At 42.4% G+C, this 27,136-nt stretch overlaps 1 protein-coding gene across 2 annotated transcripts in view; it reads left to right on the forward strand.

Moving 5' to 3' along the window:
• The first annotated feature begins 8,820 nt into the window (after window positions 1-8,820).
• The window catches only part of PSME4 (proteasome activator subunit 4), a 43,902-nt gene continuing 25,586 nt past the window's right edge, over window positions 8,821-27,136 (forward strand). Inside the window, exons 1-11 of one of the 2 annotated variants that reach the window (XM_041417119.1) lie at window positions 8,821-9,081; window positions 14,810-14,950; window positions 15,442-15,558; window positions 17,051-17,110; window positions 19,901-19,945; window positions 20,623-20,772; window positions 21,447-21,510; window positions 23,696-23,770; window positions 23,888-24,010; window positions 24,420-24,512; window positions 25,442-25,707. In XM_041417119.1, coding sequence (XP_041273053.1) covers window positions 8,909-9,081; window positions 14,810-14,950; window positions 15,442-15,558; window positions 17,051-17,110; window positions 19,901-19,945; window positions 20,623-20,772; window positions 21,447-21,510; window positions 23,696-23,770; window positions 23,888-24,010; window positions 24,420-24,512; window positions 25,442-25,707 — 1,307 coding nt within the window. In that variant the 5' untranslated portion in view covers window positions 8,821-8,908. The remainder of the gene's footprint in view (window positions 9,082-14,809; window positions 14,951-15,441; window positions 15,559-17,050; window positions 17,111-19,900; window positions 19,946-20,622; window positions 20,773-21,446; window positions 21,511-23,695; window positions 23,771-23,887; window positions 24,011-24,419; window positions 24,513-25,441; window positions 25,708-27,136) is intronic. The other variant, XM_041417122.1, reaches the window with a different exon arrangement.

Raw genomic sequence — 27,136 nt, forward strand, 5'->3', positions numbered from 1 at the left:
CTGTCCTTTTAGGTAATGCACTTCTGTTCCTTTATGTTTTCTCCTTCAGGCAAAATTATAAACTTCTAACCTTTTTCACTGTTCTTCCTCTTGTCCTCATTCCCATAGAATGTTTTCTTTCCCTAAATTGTGTTTACTCCTCATTTCTGAATGAAAATTAAGGGGATTGCTATCTCTTCTTCAAAGCTGTACGAGCTTCTTCAGTGTCTTTTTTGCAGTCCTTATTTACATAGTATCTAAATATACTGAAACCTTTTGGAGGGCTTAATCTCCCAGTTTTTCCTCTTTAGTGGCTATCAGGAACTTTCTTCCTTTTAGCACTACAGATTATATTCGGAAGTCTAATGGGCAAGAGGGGCACAAAGAGGGATTCTTGGAGAGCTTTATTCTGGTGGTTGAGTGATTAATGACTTTACAGCTGGATCCCCAGCGTGCCCATAGCACAGGGAGGTGACCTGGTTACAGCACTTGTCTCCTGATCAATTCATACTCCAGGATCCAAATCCAGGGACGTGATCCATGTGGGAAGAACCCCCGACCTGTGCAGCAGCCCCTGAGCGAGGGGAGAGTCTTGCAGGGTATGAGTCACACCCACACAGATCAGATTTCAGGAGCGCAGCCAAACTTTGTGTGGACAGGAGCTAAATTTGTCCCTCGTGCTCCAAAAACCCGCACTGCTTACATAAAGTAACAAAGTAACACGAGTGACACATACAAAACTGTGAGCCTGTTATTTTCCTCTGGCTAGACTATATTGTTTCGATTTCGTGTTATTTTTTGTTTTATTTTTGTGTCATAGCCTGATTCTGTAGGGCATGAAGACCAATCGACTGTTTCTCTGAAAGGAGCTTTTATTTTTTAAGTTGGGCAATAAACCTCTAAACGTCCACCAATAAAACCACTTGAGAACAAAGTTCAAAGTTATTTTTTTTTTGTCTAAATTAAGCTTTTAAAAGTACTTTAAAAGAATATTTTTTTAAAAGATAAATTATGTATTAAAAAAATAAAGAATATTCAGGTAAACCATTCCTAGTTGGTAGTTGTGAAGTTTTAATCTGAAATTACAATAAGAAACAAAACCACTGGGTAAATATAAATACTTGATATGAGGAAATCAGCCTCAGGAACTTGCATCACCACTGCAAAGTTCTTTTCAACTACAAGATGTTGGGAATTAAAACATGAGTATATGAACTGATGTGCCTATGGCAAAAGAAAAACCCATCTCAAACAAAAATGTGATGGATAAAGTTAAACTATTCAGTACCAAAGCACAGGAATCAGGTGGAATTTGGGGTTAAGTCTGTCAGTTGTCTGCTGGTATGAAAGGTCAAGTGAGGCTTGGCTTGATGACTAAATCCAAACACAAACCCACCTACTATAACACCTACATTTAAATTGTTTTGATAGGAAAGCAGATTGATCTAACGTTTGATTTATGAAATATCCATTCACAGCAAACTCATTAACATTTGAGGAAAACATTGAGATTCTACTGTTATGTTTTCTCCTCTTGCACATGCTGAGGAGGAGGAGGAGATGTGGTCATTTAAGGCAGTAAGTTTTTATTCCCATTGAAACACAGGAAATTTTAAGCATCACCCTTCCCACAGCTGGCAGAACAATGCTGTCAAATTTAGGGAGGATTCAGGGCTCTACAGAAGATCCAAGAACACACAAAAGAGCGTGGGTTGCTAAAGGAATGGTTTCTCAGGGAGGTGGGCTGACAGCATTACATTTTGCAGCTCTGTGAAACTATTTGATTCATTCTCCTTAATTGCATTAGACCTTTATTTCTTCTCAAAACAACAAAGAGAAAATAGTGAGTATTTCAGAATCTTGCCCTGTATTAGTGCAGCCTCTGCCATCAGAGGAAGTCTCACCGAACTGATTACTGCTTCACTACGTGGAATTGGATAACTTCTGGATTTCATTCTCCAAGTTTGAACATGTGGCCAGCTCTCATCAAAAGTATGATTCAAAGACATTTACTTGTGACAAATTTGGTGAAAGTCAGCACCTGGGTGAAGAAAGATGGTGTCTTGCATTTGAAAGGAGGGATGCTGTCAGTCCCAAACTTTCCATCCATCTTTATAATTTGATGGCAGCTTCCCCATCCAACCTAGCAGAAACTTTAGTGGTTCTGATGAAAAAGGAAGAATCAGCATAATTTTTATAGACCACACAGGTCTGTATAATCATAGATGGCAAAGAGGCCTTGTTATTTCTCACACAGGAAATCTCAGGGCACTAAAAAAATTCCCAGATAAAAAGTTAACAACAATCAAAAGGGAACAACTTTTCACTGTGCATGAATCAGAAATTACTGCTGCAGAACATGAGGCCAGAACATAATGAGCTTAAAAAGCAGATGAATGAGGGGATGAAAAACCCATTTAGCACTATTAAACAGAACTAAATAGCCTGTGAGTCAGGATGTCTGTCTGAACTAAGAAAATGGAGAGTGTGCAGGGGGGAAGTAAGCTGCACGCCCAGTTCTTAATCTTTAGTTCTGAGTTTTAGTCTTGTCACAGGAAAATGTTCTTGCACATTTCCGCAGCAAAGACTGAGGCCAGCTGAAAGAAACTGAAAGCTTTGCAGAGAGAAAAAGGCATGGAGCCTGGGAATCTAGTGAGAAGATAAAACTACCTAAGTGATTATCTAACTTCAAAAAAATCACAGTGAGGGCACCTGAAGGAGATACTCTACAAAGTAACTCTGATGGTACCAGCTGCTCCCTGAAAAGCCCCTGGAGAGCTGGTGGATGCCATCCCTTGCTCTGTGCAGTGCAGGATTGGGTCAGGTGCCCTGGGCTGGGTCAGGTGCCCTGGGCTGCTGGCTCTGGCTGCACTCAGACTGCTGCAGCTGCTGTGATGCAGAGGTGTTGTGCACATCCAGCTCTTGGGTGCTCTGAACTTGGTAACACCTCTGGCACCCCTGATACCACCCCAAATTCGCTTTGCTCCTGACTTCCCATCTCAAAACTCCCTGCTTTTCAGAGGTGCTAATTTGCTGGGGGTATTTAGGGGTAAGCAGAGTGATTCTGACACTGTTTCTTCTAATTTCAGAGCCTGTCAAGCCTCCTGCTAATACCACTCCAGATGCTGATGGCTCTCTTTCCCAGGCAAAGGGGGCTGGAATCTCCAAGGACAACCATTTTTCCAGCAATACCTTTGGGTAAGCAGATTAATTCAGACCATGGATACAGGATTTGAGCAGGCATTTGGCAAAGCCAAGAAAGCATGAATCAGGTTCTGTATCCATCCATTGCAAGGCTACTGAAAAAGAAAACACATGGGGGTTGTAGATAGTGGTATCACAGCCACAGTGAACGCCCACCGGATTGTCCTGCAGAGCCCTCTCTGGAGATTACAAACTGTCTTTTTCCTGCTCTTTTTGTTCGAGGCAGATTCTGTTTCTCACTTGAATTTTCTAAACCCCCTGAGTTCTTTCACCCACTTCTCAGTGCTCTGCCCAGCAGAAGGGCAGCTGCTGCCTTTGTACTAAGCAAGGCTCAGTTTTCCACTGGGCTTGACCTCAAAGTAACAACACACAAATGTGGCAAAAGCAACTTTTTTCCTCTGCCTGGGATATCCCTGAATTTACAGGCCTCCTGTGCTCTTTAAATGGAACATTCCTTCTATCCTAAATGACCTTTCTGACAGTTATATTTCCAAAGTTGTAAGGAAACGTTAATTTACAGTCATTGTTTCACCTTGAACTCTTCTTAACGGGATACCTGGGACAATAATAAAACAAATTTACAATTCCTTGAATCCTGCTGTTAGTCAGTAGGCCCAGCACTACCATAATCAAGCCCTTGACATAATTACATTTATTATCCCCACATTACTAAGGCATAGACATAAACAACGTGCCAGGTTAGACCAAATGAACACCAGAGAGCTCCAAGGTTGTGCTGTGTGATCCTCCCAAAGGTTTGTTAATCTGCTGGGTGTCTCCCTAACACTCCATGAGAGAAGCTGCTGCTTTAGAAACGTGCCAAAAAGTCTGTCATGCAGATTCCATGCACAAAACCACTCAGCCAGAAGCAAAGGATAGATAATTCTTCAGCATGAGAGAAAGGATTGGTTGCTTAAGGGAATATTTAAGTGAGATTGCTTCTCCTCCAGAATTCATAAATATTTAAGTATTTTCTGATCCACATGTCCAAACAGTGAACACAATCCACCCACAGAATTAAAGCCTGAACAACTACTTGAGCTATGGCCATGATAAACACAATTATTTGTGCTGAATGCTGCTTGAAACAAGACTGAAAACCTCAGCAAAGATTTCTGGTTGTTATTTGATTTATCCTGCGTTGGGAAAGCAGACCTTTCTATTTTTTTTTAAATATACATTGCCAGTTTTTCATCTTGACAAGGAATAGACAAACCAGAGAACTGCAGAAGAAGCTGCAACACATGCATTTGCCACTTAAAAACAATAAATATGATCACCACCCAGGCACTTGGGATAAGGTGTGTCACAATCCTCTCTGGCAAACACAGGGCAGCTGCATGAGACTCCCAAGTTCAAAATGAGCAGTTTCTATGTGAGTGACTGCAGGCTGCCAAGGGACTGTGTTTTCTTGATTTCCTAGAACAGCAGAATCCCTAGGAATGACCTTTGTGAGTTCAGTGTCATCACATGCTCCTCTGGGGCTGGTTTCTGTTTGGCAAGAGAGTAAGACAGAAAAATCCATTTCAATGGCTCAAGAGGAACAGGAAAATAACCCTAATATCTCTTTCCCCAAAGTTGGCTGCATTTCTGTCATGTCTAAGGAATTATTATTTATTTCAAATAGCTGTGAGTAATTTGGAAACAACCTCTTACAAAGAGGCTCAAGTCTATTGCTTTTTCTCCCCGCAGGCATAATAGTTTCCAGGGATATCTTTGGGAGTTTCAGACATGTGGAGGAAATAGCTTGTCACAGGCAGAATCTCTGCTGTGGATTTGGGGCAATTATGCTTTCCATATCTTAGGCAATAAGACACCAAAAGATAACAAATCCAGGGAGTGAAGAGGAAAAAACACTTTTGCTATGAATTAATTTATGTCACCAAGGAGAATTGAGGTCCTGTTCTTGTACAAAGACTGTCCATTGTAAGCACAGTAACCCACTAAGTTCAGCTGGAAAAGAGCAGAGGCCAAACAATATCTTGTGAATGGATATAACTGAGGATGGATGTAACTCTCATAAACAGAACCACTGGGAATGCAAAGTGAAGGATAACAATGCTGCACCTATTTGGTCAGGCTTGTCTATGTAATAGAGTTTTAAAAATTATACAGGTGCCCACTTTAATCTCTTCACAAGGGCCTCTTATTTCTGCTCAACAGAAATGTTCCACTTACATTAGAACACGCAGATCCAAACAGGCTCTGCAGAAAAAGAACAATATTCAGCGTATGTGCTGTAGGTGACACTGAACCCGCCTCCCCATCCAACTTGAAACATGTCATGGAGTATTTAGACAGCCTTATTTTAGGGACCTAAAATTAGTTCCTCTGAATCACACTTTAGAAGAACCTATTTTTGTCCCATACTACACAGGAAACTTTAAGTTCCTCATTCAGATGCTGTAATTACTCTTGCCCTCATCCCCCAGATAGACAAATTCTCTGTAAAACAGAGGTTTATGTGACAGGGATGTTTCTGAGTTGCCTCTTTGGCACCTTTCAGCACCATCTTTGGATGACTGACCAGTTTAGAAACACGGGGCTGAGGGAAAGTCTGAGAATCCTCATCAGAAAGCAGCTATTCCTCTTTATTCCTGTAGTGGTGCTGTGTGAAATATGGGGGTCATAGGCTAGGACAGGTATGATACAGGTGACATGAAGCTCCTGTTGGATTGGCTATTCTTTTCCACATTGTAGTCATAGAGTGGTTTAGGTTGGAAAGGAGCTTAAAGCCCATCCAGTTCCACCCCCTGCCATGGGTAGGGACACCTTTCCCCATCCCAGGTTGCTCCAAGCCCTGTCCAGCCTGGACACTTGTAGGGATGGAGCAGCCACAGCTTCCCTAATCACAGAGAAGAATTTCTTCTGTATATCTCATCTAAACCTATTCTCTTTCAGTTTGAAGCCATCCCCTCTTGTCCTGTCACTCCAGATCCTTGTGAAATGTCCCTCTCCATTTTTCTTGGAGGTTCCCTTCAGGTACTGGAAGGTGCTGAAAAATGGATGGAAATCTGTCACTCAAAAATCATCTAACTTGGGTGGAAAAGGACAGATGGGTCACTAAGGAAAACATCTGTGCTAAGTAGTCCCTGGAGAGCTGAGGCAGTAGGAAGCAAGGCTGAGTGACAAGATTCCCAAATCCCAGTGCCAGTGCTGGTGCTGGCTGCCCTCGGGCATCTCCCAACGAGGGAACACGTGGACAACCCCCAGCGTGACCCATGCCACCATCAGCACTCGAAGTTCCTCATGAATGGGAAGATTGTGTTTTTCTCACAACTACTCCACTCAGATCCATCAGCTCTCAGGAGGCAATGCCAAAACCAACAGGTGGCTGCCATATTTGGGTTGCTGGCAATTCATATTCCTCCTACTTAATGGGAGAGGAAGAAGCTGTTGATGTGAAGTGGCACAGACGGGTCCTGTGTTATGAAAGCCTCGTCCCTCATCATCTGACTCGGGAACCAAATGTGCTCTCACACACTGCTGCAGCCAAAACATATTGCAAACTTGAACAACACATTTATTTTTGACTCACTTGGCAAAATGTATCTCTTTTTTTTTTTTTTTTTTTTTTCTTTTTAAAGAGCAGAATGGCGGCATAGCAGGAAGGGGAAAGGATTAGGTTTTCTTAATCACCAAATGTAATTAGTAAATAAATCAACATGCAGAAAATACATTCAAAAAGCAAGTACTACAGGTGTGCTTACTGCTGTAATTATGAACGGAGCAGGAATCTCCTCTCCCCCTTTTTCAGCCTCTGAAAACAGGAATGGAGGAGATCAGATGAGTTATTAGGATGGCTGTCAGAGGTGCTGATGGTGTAACCTGGCATGTTTTCCACCAAAACGTGAGTGTTCAATCCTGATGGAAGGCACTCATGTGTCTGAGGCCACAGCTGAGAAGGCAGCTTGTTGGCTCAGACAGAAGAGGCTCCTTGAGGTCAGAGGTGTTCATTCACATGCCAAATATTCCAAAATAAAGCCTGAAAAATCAAGGCTTAGTTTTAACTTGGGTTAGAAAGGGCAGGAGTAATTTTTTATAACATGGCCACAAAGCAACAGAACGCAGCTGGGAAACTCCTGACATATCTGCCAACTTCAATTTCTGAAAATTGGGCTAGAATTTTGATTTTTTTCCCTCTCCAAGTCCAAACAAACTGCACGCTTCAAATTTGAGACAAACACTTTCCCGCATTGGAAATGTCTGAACAAATCACCATTGTGACTATCAAGAATTGCCTCTGAGTGACAGAAAATAAGTTATTTTAGACTTTTCAATTTCAATGCACACATATTTTCACTTACCCTTTCCACTAACTATAGATTTTGGGTTTTTATTACAGCGTTTGGGGCAATCTATCCTTGACTGAATTGGTGATAAAACTATTCATTTCATATTGTTTATTTCTGTTTTCACCAGAAAAATACTGAACTAATATATACTTTATCCCCACAGAAAGCTGACCAAGATCAAGCTTTCATTTTTAATTCAAGCCAGAAAGGGCAGAGATTCATCTATGAATTGTTTTGCCTCGTGCAGCTTATGAGGCAACACAACTGTAAAGTCCCTGTGAAAGATGGCAACAATTTTAGTGAAGTCCAGCTATTTTGTAATCATGCAAAAGTTGATAGATGTGATCCACGAGATCATGTGATACAAAATCTTCTAGGAATGGAAGGGCATTTCAGAAGGATGGGACACTACACAAAATCCTGGTGCTTCCTGTATTAAAAATACAGGTCTAGGAGGGTGAAGAAAGTAGATGCTGCACTCCTCAGGAAGATGCCATCATACCTTTGCCTGTCATACTTGGGTTTTCTGTGGCGTTTCTCCTCTCCCTATCATGTTCCAGAATTTAGTTAGCCATATATATAATTTTTTTAATTTTAAGCAGAGCTAGTTTGAGCATAAAGATCAGAAAACAGGATTTGCCCTTGTCAGTAGCTCTAAATCTAATCAGTTTGCAGCTGTTGTGTGGCCACGATGCAACTCTTGAGGGGAAATTCAATTATATTAGGACAGCTGGAGATAACAGCTATCAGTGCTGTTATCACATATCCCTCGGCAGTTTATCCCACACCCACGGCCCGCGGGCGAGCTCGGCGCTCCTGACTAGCGTTATTATTTCAAATAAGCCTCTTAGGCAGCCGCGCAATCTGCTATCCAGCTCCGGGGCTAATTACAGCACCACCGAATCAATTAGTTTGGCAAAGACCTCGGAGATGATCACCGAGTCCAGCCTATGGCCCGACACACCGCGGCACTGAGTGTCCGTCCGTCCGTCCCTGCACCTCTCCGGGGACGGGACGGGCACTGCCCCGTTATCTCCAGCGCCCGCCCCATCCCCACCTCTCCCCGAGTGTCTTTGAGCGAGACCCAAAGCTCGATTCCCTCCCGCCGAGAGCAGCCGGCGGGTGAATGTTTTCACTCCCAGTTACGCGTCCAGGTGGCGGCAGCTTTAGCGGAAAGGCTTTTCACCCAACCGCAACGCCGCAGAGCGCGAGCCCTGAGCTCGGGCGGCCGCCGTGGCCTGTCCGCCCGTCCCCGCCCCAAGCACCGCCCCGGCCCGGCCCCGGCCCCGCGCCCCCGGCCCGGCCCCGTGCCCGCGGAGCGCCCGGAGCCGCCCCGGGCCCGCCTTCCGCCGGAAGTGAGCGGCGCAGAGCCGAGCGGGGCGGGCGGGGCGCGGCGGCCGCGGTCACCGGCCCTCCCGGGCAGCGCCGACATGGCCCGGCCGCCGCAGAAGGAGATCGTCTACAACAAGCTGCTGCCCTATGGCGAGCGCCTGGAGGCAGAGGCCGCCCGCTTCCTGGAACACATCAAGGGCAACCTGGCCCGCGCCGTGCAGCTGCAGGAGCTCTGGCCCGGCGGGCTCTTCTGGACCAGGAAGCTCTCGACGTGAGTGCCGGGGCGGGACGGGGAGCGGGGCCTCGGGCTGCGAGCGGCGCGTCAGTCCCGTCCCTTGCCTTGCCTTGCCGAGCCCAGCCAAGCCGAGCCCTGCCCGCCGGGAGCGCCTCCCGCATAACGGAACCGCTGGCACCCGGCCGGGCCCCGCTCCCGGCCGCTGTCCCGTCCCTGCCCTACACAAGGCCAGCGCTTCCACATCGGAAACGGGGACAAAGGTGGCTCCGGCCGCAAGAGCTCGCCGGCCGCCTCTGAAACTTCCGAATTCTACGACTTAAGCGCTTGTGCGATTAACTCGTGCTTTTGTTTTTAATACGTGTATATTTTTAATGCCTGTTTAGCCACCTGTTTCACCCCTCCCCTTCTTAAGCAAGCTGTGGTTGATACAATCTCCGTGTCACTTCTGCTATAGGGACACGAAGTCTTTCTCAAGACAGGCCATTTGTTGGGTCAGTGCTAGCAGGATTAGACTCTGGCTTAATGCTGTGTAAACACCGCTGGTGCCCTTGATATCTTGGCTGAACTCTGGCGTGGGGTAGATTGTGCTGATGTTGGCCGTGCTGTGTGTGCTGGCAAGGTGGTTTTTGTACAGATGAGCCCGCGATGGTTTCGTAGATAGCACCGAGTACGACATAGTTCCTTCTCGTGAATTTTACGAAGTACACTTGACCCTGTTTTATTCGGGACACTCTGGCACTTTGGTATGGCATCATATGACAGTGAGTCCTGTAGCTGCAATCAGTAAATTCTGTGGATGTTTATCTTGTTTGTTGCTGAATGCTGTGTGTGCCATCACAAACAGTGTTTCCTGTGTGCCAGAAACAACAAAGTACGTGTGTTTGAACCGTTTTGAAACACTCACAACTTCTCTTCTTACATAAGTCATTTTTTTTAAATATCAGTTGATAATTGAATGTACATTTGTCAGTCAAAGCCTGTTAGATTCGACTGTATTGGAATGTGTCTTTCTGTTTCCCAAGAGGCAGTCTTAGATAGAATTACAGTGGTGGTTGCAAAATGACTCACGTGTTTGTGTTATGTGACAGTTTGAACCTGCTTGGAGCCAGTTCAACGCTGCTTCCCTTCCCACCCCCAGCATCTGCCAACTCATACTGGTTTCGGTGGTACCTGTTGCCTGTACCTGTGGTGGAACTTCCTTTTCCCATCGAGTTGAAATAAACTTAGGAGTCCCTACTGTGAGAAAGATGAGCTTTAGCTAAACAGGCTCAGTAGGCACAGAAATTCATTCTAAGTGTGCCTTAGAATCACCCTGTTACTCACTCTGTAAATGGCAATTGCTGTTACCACTTCAGGCTCCAGGGCAGTGAATTTGACCTGTTGGGAACCACTGCTGTGCTGCTTTATGAATCACAGAAAGGTCAGCGGGCTCCAATTTGTGGTTTTCCACCTACACTTTGAAGTTTGAATTCATTGTGAGTGTTTGCAGCTTGTCTGATGCCTGTTAGTACCAAGATTTTCTTTGTGGCATTTTAGATACGGGGAGGCTCTGAGTGTGTTTGGTGTGGGCAGGGAAGGAAACAGTGGGCTTGGTGTAAAAAAAATAAGCTGGTGTAGCTAATGTGAGAGATGTGCTGCTGCTCTGTTTGACTTGACAAAGTACTTCTAGGGATAAAAGGCTGAGAGAATCCAGGTTGTTCAGCCTGGAAAAGAGAAGGCCTGGGGCAATCTAATTGTGGCCTTCCAGTACCTGAAGGGAGCAGACAAAAAAATGGAGAGGGACTATTTGTGTTAACAAAATACAAATAGCTGGAGTGCTTGGAGTGCCAGGACAAGGGGGAATGGCTACAAACAGCCAGAGGGCAGGGTTAGATAGGATATTGGCAAGGAATTGTTCCCTGTGAGGGTGGGGAGGCCCTGGCACAGGCTGTGCAGAGAAGCTGTGGCTGCCCCTGGCTCCCTTGAAATGTCCAAGGCCAGGCTGGATGGGGCTTGGAGCACCCTGGGATAGTTGAAGTTGTCCTTACCCATGGCAGGGCGTGGCACTGGATGGGCTTTAAGGTCCCTTCCCACCCAAACCATTCTGTCATTCTGTGAAGTACAGTAGCAGAAGTTCAGGTGTAGATAAAACACTTCCAGCCCTGTGGTGCTCATAATAATAGAATCCAATTTCTACTGTCTCTCGATACTCAGGGACTCATCTCCAAATTTACTGGCTCCCTTTTTTCCCTCCTGAAAAAAGCTATAATTAATAAAAAGAATATGCTCAGAATCTTCATAATGGCATGATGGCTGTTTAGATTTGTTGCCAATGTCTGAATTGCAAAGACCAGAATTCTTGCAGTATTCTGTGAAATAATTTGCATCTTTATTTATAGTAGAGATACAAATGTTAATACAGATATGTGTACGTGTGACTGAGCAAAGCAGACAGTGGCATGCAGATGATATACCTGCATAGTTACACCTCCTCAGCTTTTTACAACTCTGTGCCACAGGAGAGAATGAAAGTGAAACTCAGATCTTTTTTTGAATTAAAAATTTGAGTACTCTTTCATGGTGACAGCTGAACTGTGTAATTTTTATACCCCCCACAGCTGGAACCATGACTTGCACATATTTATCTTCAGGCCAGCTGTTTCAGCTGTCTGATGTCACAAACTGAGTAGGGAGGGAGGGGACAGAAAAGAGGCAGAATAGTTTATCAGACTTATGTCTGTAAGCTGATTTGAATAATTCTTTTAAGGGTCATTTTCAGTGGTGACACCTGGTTTTTTGAGATGTGTGTGTGGACTGTGGTGAGACAACTTTCTCTCTTGTGAGGAGACTTACAATTGGATGAGGTTTCTGAAGCAAGTAAAACTTGCCCCAAAGACTGGCAGTTAAATCTGTAATAATTGCTCCAAGATTCCTCCAGCTCTGTCTGGTAAAAGCTTGTAAAATACTAACCAGTTGTGAAAGCAGAAGAGTGAATCTCAGCTTGCCACAGCGTGTGTGGGAAAAGCAGGTTACATCAAAATAATTTGCTTAACTGGTCTTGCTCCATAATTTTTATGGTCTTTTGATCAGCAGTATACATTGTCTCAGCTTCCCACTCTTTCATGATTCATAGTTTGTTCTAAAAATTAAAAAAACACTAACTATAGTCAATAAATGAACATATTAATATGATACGGACGTTTCACGGTTACTGTACATGGAGTTAACTCTGCAGGCAGGCAAACACACAAATGCCTTTCTGTGCTTTCTGCTCCAGCAGTCAGGGGTGTGGGAAGATGAAGGACTCAGTTGCTGTTCCTGACAATGTTATTTTATTTGCTTGTCAGGTGTAGACTTATAAAATGACACTGAAGTGTCTTGCTGTAAGGTGTGGAAAAAATGCAGCTCGACTGTTTGGAAGGGGAATGACAGGACACTGAGTTACAGTGAGGATGGAAATGTCTCCGTGGGACTTTGCCAAGTATTTTAATCACTATTGCCTAAAAGTCTTGTTTGACATCTTTCTCTCATCTTTATCAGGGAAACAGAAGCTTTCTTTGGCTGTGTGAGGGATGTGTGTGCTGTGTACATGTACATGTGATTTAAGCAGTCCTGCTGAGCGTGATTCATTGCTTTTCACATCGTTTGTCAAAAACTGAGCTTTAAACCAGTCGTGATCCTGTTCTGTGTGTTAGGAAATGCAGATGGAGAGCCAGGAATTTAGGGGAGTGTGCTGTTCAGCTTCTGGAGGAGAGGTAATTTTTAACTGTAGCAGAGCAGCCAACTTTCTAGGGCAGTTTAGGGTGGCCACATGATATGATAGTACACTTCCTAAAAATAGGCCTATTGTACTTTTGGAGGGAGAGATTGGATATCCAGCACTCTGAGACTGGGGAATTGGCCTTATGGTTTTCTTTTTTTTTTTTTTTTTTGTAATCTCCAGAGACCCTGTACTCTGTAGAGAAAGGCTGGAGTTGGAAACAGAATTTTCATGTCTTAATCATGTTTTTTGTGTTGTGTGGGTGCGTTTTATTTGTTGGGTTTTGGAGTTTTTTTCCATGTAGCTGAACAATGAAGGGCAATTATTTTGTCCTTTTTGCAGGATAAGAACTCAGAAAACCTCAAAGGAATCAAAAAGGCAGTGGATTTAAGATTTCAGATGTCATCTCAATGTAGTATTATCTGCTTTCAGAAGTCTTATCTTTTATTTTACAATAATTTAGTTCTGCAATTATTTTTTTCCCCAATAACCCAATTATCCTGAAGAGGCACCATTTCTATGACAAAAATGATCTGTCTGATTAGCCCCTGGGTACCCTTCAGGGTTGATGAAGTTCTGCCTATATTCTTTTATTTAGTAATGGTGATACTTCATCCCTTCTGAAGGGATATTCTGAAAATACTGCAGTTCTCCTCTGACTGATTTTTCTTGTTTAATCTTGAGGAAAAGTCTGAACACCCCTTTCTAGAAGGATTTATTTTCTGACACTGCCTTAATGCTCAGCTGGATTAATACAAATAATTGACCCCTTTCAGCTCTGCCTCCCTCCTACATAAAGAAGCTGTAAAATATGGGAGCAATTTGGCATCAAGTCCTGCTGCTTGGGCATAGTGACATCTTTGTGTTCAGCATGTTTCTGTGTACTTTACTCCTTTCTTAATTAAACAGCATTTTGTGTAGCAGAGCTGTTGTTAGCAAATGTCACGAAGGAGAACCAGCCAAACATTTTATTTTCAGTTATATATAGTAATACTGGCAGATAAATTGGATCTCTGTGTTTCTTTGTAGTTAAAACTTATTTTCCAGGCTTCTGCAGTTTCTTCTTCTTTTTTTTTTTCTTTTTTTTTTTTTTTTTTTTTTTTTTTAATCATACATGTTTCACCCATTTTTCTTTCCCTGAGGATTCTTTTTTGTGTGTCTTTTTTAGGCATGTGAAAAGTGTAGGTGTTCAGCTCTTGGTGGTGTAATTCTGTAGGTAGGTAGTGTCTCTGGCCAATCCAGATTATTTAGGTTCCTGTGGTAGAAAAGTGGGTTATCCTGTATTTTGTTTGTTTCCTTCTGTGTGTTGAAATTAACGTTAGTGAAAACGCTGCCCATCAAATGTAAACATCCCCCCCTTGAATTTGACAGGAAAAGGGAAGTGGAAAGCAGCTTTCTTATGCCTCTTTAAGAATAGTCAGAGCAGTAATAAAAAGGGAAGTTGCCTCCCAGTGAACAGTAATTTTACAGTTGTGCCACGCCTAAAATGCTCTGATAGCACCTTATATAGGTTTTTCTGGTGCAGAATATCTTTCAAGATATTCTGCACCAGAAAACTTGCACTTGAAACATGTTTATTTTTTTCAATCTCAACTTAAAATGAGCAAACACTTCTTCTGGAGTGAGTCTGATGGATCTAGCCTTGCTGGAGACAGTGGGACACACCACTAGCAAAGCTCAGTGTCTAAATCAATTGTTCATCCTTGCTGGATGCTGTTGGATTTGGGCTTGTCTTGATACTTTTTGGGTTGTTTTTTTAGCTTCTGGATTATGTCCTGTACATGAGGTTACAGTATTTGTAGAATCTTAGAGGGCTGTAAACTTTATTTGGTCATTCTTTTTCTTCCTGTAATTGCACTTGTAAATCTTCCTTTGGTGTGTATCTTTAGGTTCTTACTTGTTGGGCTTGAGAACCAGGTTTTAGTTTTGTTTCACTAAACAGCAAACCAGAGGGATTCTGGGTCAAATTTTGGATAAATGGGATGTTTCAAAATATTGCTGACTCTCCTTGTGTTCGGTTTGCAGATACATCCGACTGTATGGCAGAAAATTCAGCAAGGAGGATCACGTGCTGTTTATCAAACTATTGTACGAGTTGGTGACAATCCCAAAGCTGGAGATCAGCATGATGCAAGGATTTTCACGCCTGCTGATCAACCTGTTAAAGTGAGTAGAGATTTCTGCTGACTGTGGAGATTTCTGTCTCAGAACAGTTGATCTCTTGCTCAATGTTGTGCCTTTCATGTAGCAGAGTTCTTACAGGTTACTTCACTTATCTGCCCTACACAGTGCTGGTGGTTAAAGGGTTCTCTTGTGCAAACAAATTTCAGAGCTTTAGGAGTGGGACCGAAAGTGGAAGAATGCCAGTTTTCCCCATATCAGGAAAGCCAGACAGTTCAGAGAGCCAAGAATTAAGGCTGAATCTCATCTAGGGAGAAGATGAAAACTGGCTCACGAGTCCATAATGTTTATTTCACTTAGTCAGGAAAAATCTTGACAGTGTCACTTGTGCTGAAGGCTGCCAGTGGCCAGCCTGGCCCTGCCTGGCCTTCCTGCAGTTTGTGCCAAATTGGGAGCAGGGATAGGGGTATTCCCATGTGCAGCATGTCCATGACAGTGTTGAATCCTGAACTGCTTGGTGTTTTGTTTCCTATTAGGAAAAAGGAACTGCTTTCCAGGGATGATTTAGAGTTACCATGGCGACCACTCTATGAAATGCTGGAAAGGATATTGTACTCCAAAACAGAACATCTGGGATTAAATTGGTTTCCCAAGTAAGTTCACATTTTAAAACATTTAATAGGCCATTAGTACCTGCTTTAAAGTACTTTGTAATGTGCTTTTAATATCTGGAATTTGATACATGGGAAATATTCTGTTTCTGTTTTCACAAGGCACCTTTCAATAATTGTATGCAGGGCTGCACTGAATCATGTATCTCCTTCTGCCTGTGGCTTGTGTTTGTCATGCTGTTTCTTTCTGTATGAATGTGATTAATTTTTAAATACACTGCAACAAAGGTCTCGCTCAACTTATTTTAGGGTGTTAACCCACAGTTTAATAAATTTAATATGAAATATTTAACAGTATTGTTGTGGTTTAACCCCAGCTGGCAACTAAGCCTCGCATGCTGCCCTTCCTGGTGGGACTGGGGAGAGAACTAGAAGGGTAAAAAGTGAGAAAATTTGTGGGTTGAGCTAAAGATGGGTAATAATGTGAAGGAAATTAACTTTCCCCAGCCAAAACCAGCACAGGTACTAAGTTATATGTATGCTGTTCTCTTCTATAACACAGTAAAGTTGTGGGGAAAAATATACAAATGGTACTGTTCTTCAGTATTTGTCCTGTAATCATTCCCAGGATCTGGAATCCAGGTATAAATCAGTCTGCTCTCCAAAAAAAGTGAAATATTTTCTGTAGGAGATACAGGTATTTACTCAAAGTGATGCCGTGATAGGGAGAAATAATTTCTTTTCTCCAGTTAAAAATTTTAGACATGTTCTGCTGATTTTAAAAATGAAGACTTGTTTTCTTTGCTTTCTCTGCACTGTCAATCCCTCTCCATCTGTCAGATTTTCAGACTTAAAATTTTCATAATTATCCCAGGCAGAGAAGGTCCTGCTCTATAAATTATAAAAGATAGCACATGGATAATGCATTATCTTTGGTTGAATTGAAACTTTATGTCAAGAAATGCAGGTGAAAGTGCTTCATTTGCTTTAAAAAAAATAATTTTCTGAATTATACTGAAGCACTGCCACTGATTCCTGAGGGTAAGATCCTACTGCTGAGAAGGAACATGAACAGGAAATATATGGAGCATTTCAGGCTGAATTTCTCTCGTGGCTGTGTAGCTGAAAAAAATCAGTTTGCTAAATTGAATTATTTTGCTAATTGTAGGTAAAATATGAAAGAGCAGAGCCTTCCTTGGTTTATTTTATTTTTTTATTTTTGTACCTGCACACCTTCCTCTGGGGGGATGGTGTTGAGTAACTGCTCACTGTGTAGGGGGGAGGGAACTTTTCCAGGAGGATAAAGGAGTTTAAGCAGGAAGGAAGATTTCTATTGTGATGATCTGACTGAAGCATTCCATTTTATTAACTTTATTCCATGTCAGACACTCCATGCAGTGCGATTCCTTCTCATACAGTGCTCATCCTTTTTCAAGGGGTACCTTTTTGGTGGAAGTCAAGGTTTTAAAAGCTGATTTGTAGCTGTTTAATTTATCTCCTGTTTTAATTGAATTTTATTTTTGTTTACATTCAGTTCATATCGACCAGGCTGGTCTTCACCTAAAACATTTGTGCTTAATGTATTACATAGGTGGTAAGAATGATTCTTTTTTTTTTTTTTTCTGTTGAGCTCTGGCCAATGTCCCTTCTGCATGTTCTGTTGGGCTGTAACACTGTCACACAGGTGGAAGCCTCTGCATAAATAATTGTATTTGGAAGGCCAATGTTAACCTGACACCACTGGTTATGAGAATGTCGCACTGGATGTCAACCTTGCTAATTGGGGACCCAGGCAGTGTGTGTGGAGTGGCTCTCCAGGGCTCTGTTCTAACTAATTTAACCAGCAAATGTATTTCAGGGGTTTAAATGAGAGCTTAGTTTTCCATTGGAGCAACTGTTGTGTGTGGTTATGGATAAAATCACCACTGATGCAGGGGCATGTTATGGAGTGAAGGCACCTTCCTCTTAAATCCAATGAAATCATGGAAAGTGCTTTAGCAGTGAGGTAATGGCTTCTGGAAAATCCACCCAGCAACAACCTTGGGGCTGTGAAGAGCTGCTGTGTCAAGAGTTCACTGGCAATTTTTGTAGGGAAACAGTAATCGGGAGTTTTGGTGCATGAAAAATGCAGAAAACTGGTGCAAGTGGCAGTGGGATTGCAGTGGAGTTTGCTTTGTTTGGGTTTTTTTTAGAAACAAGGCTTAGTTGTACTAATCCAGTGAGAGATGGCTCACTCTAGTTAGGAGATCACTAAAATAATTAGTGAAACTGTAGCTGGTTGCTCTTTCCATTGTCTTGATTTAAGCTCTGTGGTGGAGTGTCCACTTCAGAACTAGACTTTACCTTCAGACCTTCTCCTGAAAAACTCAAATTTGTCTTACTGCTTTTTGATAATGTAATTTACATGTTAATCATTTTAACTGAAGCATGTTTCTCTGTGTAAATGCAGGGGGGAAAAAAAACCAATTTGCAAATCAGTAACATCATACCCTTTCCAAAAGAAGAAAATAATCCTGTAGTGCCAAAAAAGATAACAGTGATAGGTGTTGAAAGTGGTGTTGGGTGTTCCTTAATGTACCTCCCCAGCTGCATTGTCCTGTCCTTGGCTAACAGTCCCCTAATGGGAATATTCCAGGATGTCTCCTGTAGCTGGGCTGTACTTGAACCCTCTTGAATGGAAGTCCCTTGGGTAAAAATTGTCTTGCTGTTGCTTTTTGTTTTCTGGCTTCCTAAATTTGTAACCAAAAGAAAGGAGAGAACATCCCAATCTTTCTCCTTTGCTCCCTCACACTAACAAATGCTGAGATCCGACTTAAAACTCGTTAATTTTAAAAATTTGTTGATCTCTGGCCTTAGTGTTTGTTAAAATTCCCGTCCTTCAGGTTTTCCTTAGTGAGAGCTGACTTGAGTGGAATGATAGTCTGGGGAGAGCTTATTTGTTTTTGTCACCCAAACATTTATCATGTGAATTTTTAATGCTCTTAAGGAATGTGCTGGTTCATGCTTTATTTATCTGCTCTTGGAACAACTGTTATCTTTTTTCTAACTCCTTCAAGGACAATATTCACTTGTACCCAGGATCTTCCTGCAGAGTTTGGTTTTATTTTTTGTTTAATGACTGGTTGGCCTTTCTTCTCCACATTTTAGAGGCAGTTAACTTAAAATTTTCTTTCTGGGAGAGGTCCTGAGTTGCCTTTGTCACTGTTGCATAAAATATACATAATTTTGCATCTTCTAGGGCACTGTTTGACCGAAGCAGTGCTCTGAGGGCTGGGTGGGCTTTTGCTGGCTTGTATTGAGTGTTGAAGGGAATTGGTGATTTATTCACTTTTTTAGTTCTCCTGGCTGTATGGGATCAATTTGCTTCATGTAGGACTGGAGAGACAGTAGCACATACTGAGTATTTGTGTGTCTCACAATTAATTGATCTTGGTGAAATTCTAAAGATGATCTATTTCCATCATCTTTTTCTGAGCAGAAAAGCATTTTTTAACATTCCTTTGGGATGATGAATGAAAGAGTGCAGTATTTCCGTTTCTAGAGAAGGAATATGTAAAAAATGTAAGAATTTGTTCTGCCAGAATTTTTCTTTTTCATTCAGGGAATGTTTTTGGGTAAAGGTGCAAGTTAGTCTTGAGGTAGTTGTGTAATAAATGGAAGGTTTGAGGAACGTGACAATTTACTACCTTTGTGCTTGCGTTGGTTGATCACTCTCTGCTCCCCCTCCCTTTTATTCTTTGAGTTTATTCTGAGATTCAGTCTTTATAAAGGTTTGATGGCATCCTGTGACAATAGGTGACAATAGGTGAAATGATTTTTTTTATAAGTGTTCTTGCTGTGGATAAAAGCACTTTTAAAATCAGCTCTTACTTGGGAGGAACTCCAATGAAATAACCCTTGATTTGCAGATAATTCCTTTCTTCTTACAACCACTGGACAAAGCCCAAAACCACATTGAAAAGGACAAATAATGGTGTTTGGAGCCTTAAAACAACAAGTTGCCTTTATTTATCTTACAAATATTCATGAATTCCACAAACCCATTTTTCTATGTTTTCATCTCCCCAGAAGTCACTTTGCTGGTTGTTCGTGGACAAAATACAGGATGCCACTTCCATGAAGTGATAGTAATTCTTCACTTAAATGCAGGAAATACCAGAGTGGTATATAAAAAATAGGACCAGGAGTTGAGCAGAGCAATTTTAATTGTTATAGTTAGGTCTGTGGAGAAGGCAGGTAGCTAATGCATGTTCAAAGAAGACATCTAATTGCACCAACATTATCTTAAGCTCTGGAGATAAAGGTCAGCAAATGGTTGTTTATTTTATGCTGTCTCTGAAATTTAGTAATTTATTATTCCTAACATTTCCTCTTCTCATTTCAGTTCTGTAGAAAGTGTTCTGAAAACACTCGTGAAGAGCTGCAGACCGTAAGTGTTTGTTTCTTGATTTTTTTTTTTTTTTTTTTTTTTTTTGGTATCTTTTATATTAATTTAGGAAGGAGGGGAAAAGTGTATGAAAGACCCCCCACCCTACCTGTCATTGCTAGGCTGCTGCTTGAAAATTTAGGATGGAGGGTAGAGACTTTTCTGAGGTTTATTTTTCCTTTTTAACAGCCTTGATGTAGCAATAATTCTGTTGTATAAAAAAAAAATCATATCTAATATGCATTTTAAATACTGCATTGCATGCATACTTAGTATGTTTTAAAAGAAATTAAATCACCAGCGTTCCTGTAATGTTTCTATAAATGATCCTTCTGCCTGAAGTGATATTTTTTTTATGCTGCATCAAAAGTGACTAATAGTTGTTTGATTTGGACCAGCCTTCACAGTGAAATGGTTTTGCATTGTACAGATTCTTCTCTGCTTCAACAAGACAATTTTTTAATTGGTGGTCTTAAAATGATGCACCATAATGTCCTTGATTTAGCTGTGTTTTGTGAAGGTTTTTGGAGGTGAGGGCTGCCTGCCTATGGCCCCTGGGCACATGGTTTTACTCTAAAGTGAGCATTGATAACAAATTAATAGCTGGTTTTCAATATGCTTAAAAAGAGCCAAAGTTTAAAGCCAAGTCTGTGTATATTCAATGGTGTCCTTGTTCTCAGGTATTTCCCAGAAGATGCCACTGCAGAAATGCTGGATGAGTGGAGACCTTTGATGTGTCCCTTCGATGTCACCATGCAGAAGGCCATCACCTACTTTGAGCTCTTCCTGCCCACCACCCTTCCCCCTGAACTTCACCACAAGGGTTTCAAGTAGGTGTCACTGAAGAGTGCTCTGCTCCAAATGCAAGGAATCATCTTTTACAGGATGATTTGAAGTCACTGGTGGCTTTTAGCAGCATTTTTGGCAGGAGTTCAAGACAGGAATACTGTCAACCTGCTTCTTTGGTAAAAGTAACCTGCAGGAATCTTAGTCCCTCTTCCCTACTGAATAAAGCAGACAGCAAATCAAACTAAATTGAATTAAGTGGAGTTTGTAAAGGTGAATTTAAGTCAGAGACTGGTGTGGAGGGTTTGCATCCTTGGCCTCAGGTGAATTCAGAGAAGGAGCTAATGACACTTGTGATCAAAAGGGACAGATTTCACTCTGCAAGGCAGAGGGAGATGAAGTGTTACTTGTTTTTATCTGTTGGGGTGGTAGAGCTGAGGTAGATAAGGAAACTCCTGGAGAGACAGTTGTGTGAAAGGGGGATCAAAAAAGAGTCAGAGGAGAAATAAAGAAAAAAAGGCAAGGACTAAACGTCAGATTTGGAAATACGCTGCGAGCAGCAAATTGATAAAAGCGTGTCCATGTTGATCCCTGTTCTTGCAGAATGAATTGAGGTGCAGGTGAATTCCTGCAACCATCTGGCAAAGTGAGGGATAGATATTCAGTGAGGGAGTTGCTTTCTCAGGGTTAAAATTATTTTGCTTCTGTTTTCTTTCAGGCTTTGGTTTGATGAATTTATAGGCCTTTGGGTGTCAGTTCAAAATCTTCCCCAGTGGGAAGGGGTAAGTATTTGCTTTTCATCTACACTGGAAGAAATCCTCATTTAAATATTCCTACAATGTGCTTGAAAGGAATTGAAGCCAAACAGTGATTTAATGGATTTTCTCCCTTCTGCTTTAACTAGTACAAGAAAGCAGAGACAATAATTTCATTATTGTAAGCAAGCAATTACTGTCTAAATAAATGAGACTGCAGTTGTGCTTGGTGAACATTGTCTAATGGCCAGCTCAGGCAGCTTTTCATTCCAGCCTTGGGAATGCTGGCATTTTCCAGATTGCCTGCTAATACTTAGAGTTATGCAAAGTGCAGTTGTGATTTCTAGAAATTACACTTCTGTTCTGTCTTTTAATACATCTTGGGTGGTCCCTAATTTTGAGTGGTGATATTTTGCCTTCACTGCAAAGAGCTGCTGTCATCTTTGAGATGCAATAAAGAACCTGCACTCCCCTTGGCCAAAAATTCCCTTGTATCTTTCAAGGCAGGTAGGCTGCCATGTGTCTGTGTGCCTCCTGTGAGGAGATCCAAAGCTGGGAAATGAAAAACTCTGTCTGGAGGCAGCCCCAGCAGCAGCTCAAGTGCTGTTGGTGTCAGCTGAGCTGTGCCTTGGCTTTGCTGCAGTGAAACTTGGCCTATCCCCAGTTTCTTTCCCTGCTCAGTATGAACATAAGCTCATTGGCCATCTGTCTCCTTTTACTAATCTCCTGCCTGGATACACAGGAAGAACTTCTCCATGTCTGAGGAGAAAGCTGATTTCCAAACCACTGCGGTCACACATTCGATGGTTCTTCCTGCCTTCCATCACAAATCCAGAGGGGCAGCCCTGGGCCCAGCACTTGGCAGTTGTCCAGATTCAAACACTGCTGATGCCAAAGCTGCTTTTCAGATTCTGTGTTCACTTTTGCACTTTTCTGATGGCTTTTGCCACCCCCCCCCCCAAAAAAAAAACCCCATAATTCTATTCCTTCTGACAGAACTGTGTCAGCTTGCACTTGGACATCATGATTTAGTTTGTTTCTGTCAAACTGTGTAATAAATAATCATCAGCACCCTTTCACAAGTTATCTCTGATATTTTTCCTCTTCCACTGTATTCTGACAGTTTGATTGTTTTTTTTTTTTCCCAAAGCTTTCACTTTTTGTTTGCTTTTCTGTCATGTCCATGTGCTAAAGTCAGGTTCATTCCATCAGGTTGGGATGCAGATAATTAGACACATGGGTTCTGACTCTGCAATCCAGTTTAAGCCTCTGTATGCTGAAAGCTTTTCCTCAGCTTGCTTTGGCAGGAGTTAGACTTGCTGTTTGAAGGGGAGCTGTGGAATTAATTCCTTGTGTGCATAGTAAGGATTTTTTTTCCATGTGTATTTCCTCATACCAAATGAAAAAGGCAGATCATTAAAGAAAATGTAACCCTTGTCTTCAGGCTGTGTCTGATGCCCTGGATTGAACTTGGGGGTTTTCCAGAGCTGTCATGTCCTTCAGCCTGAGAGGTGACTTCTTCCTCTGGGCTATCTGTCTCAGAATTAGGCAGAATTATTTAAGGCCCTTCCTTCTGGCTTTGTCATTGCTTCAAAATACTAATAGAAGTATTGAGGACCTGGTGGGTCTTCCTGATTTGGAGAAGCTCTTAAAAGCAAAGTTGGTGGGTGATGTGCTTTTCATCATCAGGATACAAGAGTGAGTCTTCATCTCCCATTTTTTTGGTTCAGTCCTGATAACTGTCTTTCCTGAGGACATCTTCCAGTTCCCTTTTTGACTCCTAGGGCTGTCTTCTGGTGATGGAGTGTCTAATTCTTCATGGGCAGTCACAGACTGCTCTCCCAGCTGACAGCTGATGCCTGTGACCTTTACAAGCCACTGATGGGTTTAAACCAAAGCACACAAATGTGGCAGCCAGCAGCACACACTGAGTAGGATGGATCCTGCAGGAACTAATTGTCCTAAACAGCTAAATATTGGGAAAAGCTAGATGGATGAGTTGGTGGAATTTTCTTCCATGTCTCTGTATAAGTGCTATTTTAGGCCAGTGAAACATGTCTTGGTGTTTCTGATGGAGTGAAATCTCCCTTCCCAAGTGCTTTTAGTGCCATGGGTAACTTTTATCTTGTGTATGTGATGTAGCTGGAGGGCTGTGCATCTTCTATTCTCAATATATTCTCATGAATATTCCCTTTTTTCTGGTTATTTTCAGCATCTAGTCAATCTTTTTGCTCGCTTGGCCACTGACAACATTGGGTACATAGACTGGGATCCATATGTACCAAAGGTAACAAGTGCTCTTTTCATGATATGCCTTACTTTTTTGCTTGGTGGGTTTGGTTTTTTAAAACACCTTTGGATTAGAAAATTAATTTATGCCAATGTGTGTTTTTCTTCCTGTCAGATTTTTACTAGGATTTTAAGGAGTTTAAATCTGCCAGTGGGAAGCAATCAGGTTGTTGTTCCAAGATTCTTAACAAATGCTTACGATGTAGGACATGCAGTCATGTGGATCACAGCCATGATGGTGAGTAACTACTTCATAAAATGAAACAAAAATTAATGCAAAGCCTTAAATACATACTTAAGATAAATATTTGTTCTGCTGAGCTCACTGCAGAAGTGTGGTTTTGGGCTTTTTTCCCCAAATTATATTGTCAAGTCCATTGTTCCACTGTCAGTGTGGAATGAGGCTGGAAAGGTTTGTGTCACAGCTGCTGCCTGTGGCATTTGGGAAAGGAACAGGCACCTGTTTTAGTGTGAACCTCAGCAGATGGGATGGAGAGAATTTGCTCTTAGTGCTGAGCTGAGGGTGGGGTGTGATTTGCTGTTTTGAAGTCTTGCTGTGGGGAGAACACTCCTGTGCCTCGTGCTGCTGTTACCTGTTCATTTTATCTTGGTCTGTGTGATAAAATTCTGTGGTTTATTTGTTTCAGGGTGGACCAAGTAAGCTGGTGCAGAAGCACTTGTCTGGCTTGTTCAATAGCATTGCCTCTTTTTACCATCCCTCAAATAACGGGCGCTGGCTGGTGAGTCAAGGGGTTTGGGTGTCAAGACAAGAACTTTGGCTGGGATTTCAACCTGTCAGCTCTGTGTGCTCCAGATTCTCTGTTGGTGTATGGTGCTTGGAGCTTTGGATTATCAAGATCCACGATTGCACTGTCATTCAAACCATACTCCTATTCTCATGCCAGTGCAGAGGTCCAAAACAAGACATCTAAATTGGATATAGCCAGGAAAAATAAGGTTTTTTGGCACTTGAAATGAGGCTCAGACACACCATCAGTATTACCTGTGTGATGTTTTTTCTTACTGACCTACTGCCTTCAAGTTATGAAAATCTGGGATGGGCCTTGGGGCAACTTGGTCTAGTGGAAGGTGTCCCTGCCCATGGCAGGGGGTTGGAACTGGATGAGCTTTGAGGTCCCTTCCAACCCAAACCATTCTGTGATTCTATTATACAAAGCAAGAAGGATTTTTAATGCATTGTCTAGTTTGAGACACAATTTTTGATGGTGTAACTGGAGGAATCTTCTGTTAAAGAATGCAAGAATCTCCCTGTGATAGCTGGTGGAAAATAGAGGTTAAAACAAGGCTGGTCACAGCAGTGCCAAGGGAGCTGGCTTGTTCTTGAACAGGGTATTTGCTTACATGTGAATGTGCAGAGAATGCTCCTAAAGATGTCCTAATTACGTAAATAGTCTTGATTCTTGACTGTATAATTATGTGATTTCCATTACTTTTTAAATCATGAGGCACAGTGCTGGCAGCACAATTACTGATATTCTGGGAAATGAAGTCTAGCGACCAATTGTGAACATCATATTTCAGAGCCCTTCTGAGTGTTCCCTTACTGTGTAATTCCAAGACCTTTCCTGACTCATGTTTTGTTGTGCCCTGAGCAGCTCAGGTTGTGCTGCTGCCAAGCCACTGCCCAGCATTTCTGCTCTGTTCCCAGAACAAACTGATGAAGCTGCTGCAGAGGCTGCCCAGTGGGGTGGTGAGGAGGCTGCACCGCGAGCGCTACAAGAAGGTGACCTGGTTAACTCCTGTCCCTGAGAGCCACAAACTCACGGACCAGGACGTGACAGATTTCGTGCAGTGCATCATCCAGCCTGTTCTCCTGGCAATGTTCAGCAAAACTGGAAGCCTGGAGGCTGCCCAAGCCCTGCAGAACCTTGCACTGATGCGTCCTGAATTAGTAATTCCACCTGTACTTGAGAAGTAAGTTTTGGAGGAGCATTGCAGCATCCGTGTGCCCTTCCCAAGATGTGAATAGGAAAAGCAGTCATAGTAAATAATAAATTAATTGCTTGCTGTGAATGAATGCCTGCAATGAGAGAAGCTGCTGATACACCCTCCTGAGCAATCACCTCAGAATGGGAGCCAGGAAGAACTCGATTTTTTTAAATTAATTTCTTTGTTCTGTTGTTTGTTTGGTTTATTTTTTTAAACACCTGGCTAGTGGCATAGTTCTGGGAGCTGTTGAGAGCTCGTGTGCTTTAGGATAGGCAGTCCTCAGGTGGCTTGCATTTCTGGAATTTTGTATTAGATAGTGTGGGTGGATCAGTTGAAAAAGCAACTTTGCATCCTTTTTTCATAAGCCACCTGGTGGGTTCCAGATACATGGGATGGTTGTGTAGCAGTAAGGATGTATTTTATATTTCTGTTTGGTTCAGAGCATGCTACAAGTTGTTTAAAATCACTGGCATTGCTGACTTTGTAATTGCCAGACCGTGTGCCCTGGTGAAATACTTGGTTTGTGCTATTTCTAATGCCTTGAAGCCTGAAATTCCCAAAGAAAAATGGTGCTCCTTCCTGCTCCACTGAAAGCTTTCCTCCTACCCCCTGCCTGTGATCCCTGTGCAGCCTTTTGTACTTTAACAAAACAGCAGAGGAATGAGTTTGATTGAAGAGCCCTCCCCGTGTTCCACGCCTCCCTGACTCAGCTGTTTGCAAAAACTTGGTAAATCCACTCTTCTGCAAAACATCCCAAGCCCAGCAGTTGCAAGCAGAGCAGCAGTGCTGGGTAGGGCTGCCCTTTCTGTTTTGAGAGCAGACCCAGCTTCTTCTCTGTAGTTCAGAGTATCCCTGGAATGTTTGCCTTGGCTGCAGTTCCAGATGATTTGGGTGAGCTGTGCTCTGGGTGACGTAGAGCAGAGCACTGTGACTCCTGTCTGAACTGGAGGCTTTGCTAACAGCAGGAAGCGTTGTTATGCAGTTTGCTTATGTTGTTATGCAGTTTGCTTAAAAAAGTTAAAGGTTAAAAAATCACAGTAACTTCCCAGGTTTTAATAAAGAGGTCTGGACTTTAATGTAACATGAAGTAAGAGGTCCCCTCTCTGTTTAGAGGCAGCCAAGGCACGTTTTCATGTTTGTCACAAGAGCCTTACAGCTGGCATTGCTGCCAAGTCCAAACAGGGAAATCGTGGTAGCCTTGGATGCAGTTCTTAATTCCTGTGCTGCAGCTGCTCAGATGGTCTTTAATCCTGAACCAGTGGTGGATAGCACTGATCCAGTGGAAGGAGCATTGTAACAAAGCAATGTTAAATCTTTCAGAAAATGATAAGAAAAGAATTTTAGAAACATTATTTTTTTTTTCTTTAATGCAGAAAATGCCATGTGCAGTCCACTTCTATTTTCTTTGAAGGCT

The sequence above is a fragment of the Onychostruthus taczanowskii genome, unplaced genomic scaffold, assembly GCF_017590055.1.
Source record: "Onychostruthus taczanowskii isolate IOZ18803 unplaced genomic scaffold, ASM1759005v1 scaffold55, whole genome shotgun sequence".
Lineage (NCBI taxonomy): Eukaryota > Metazoa > Chordata > Aves > Passeriformes > Passeridae > Onychostruthus > Onychostruthus taczanowskii.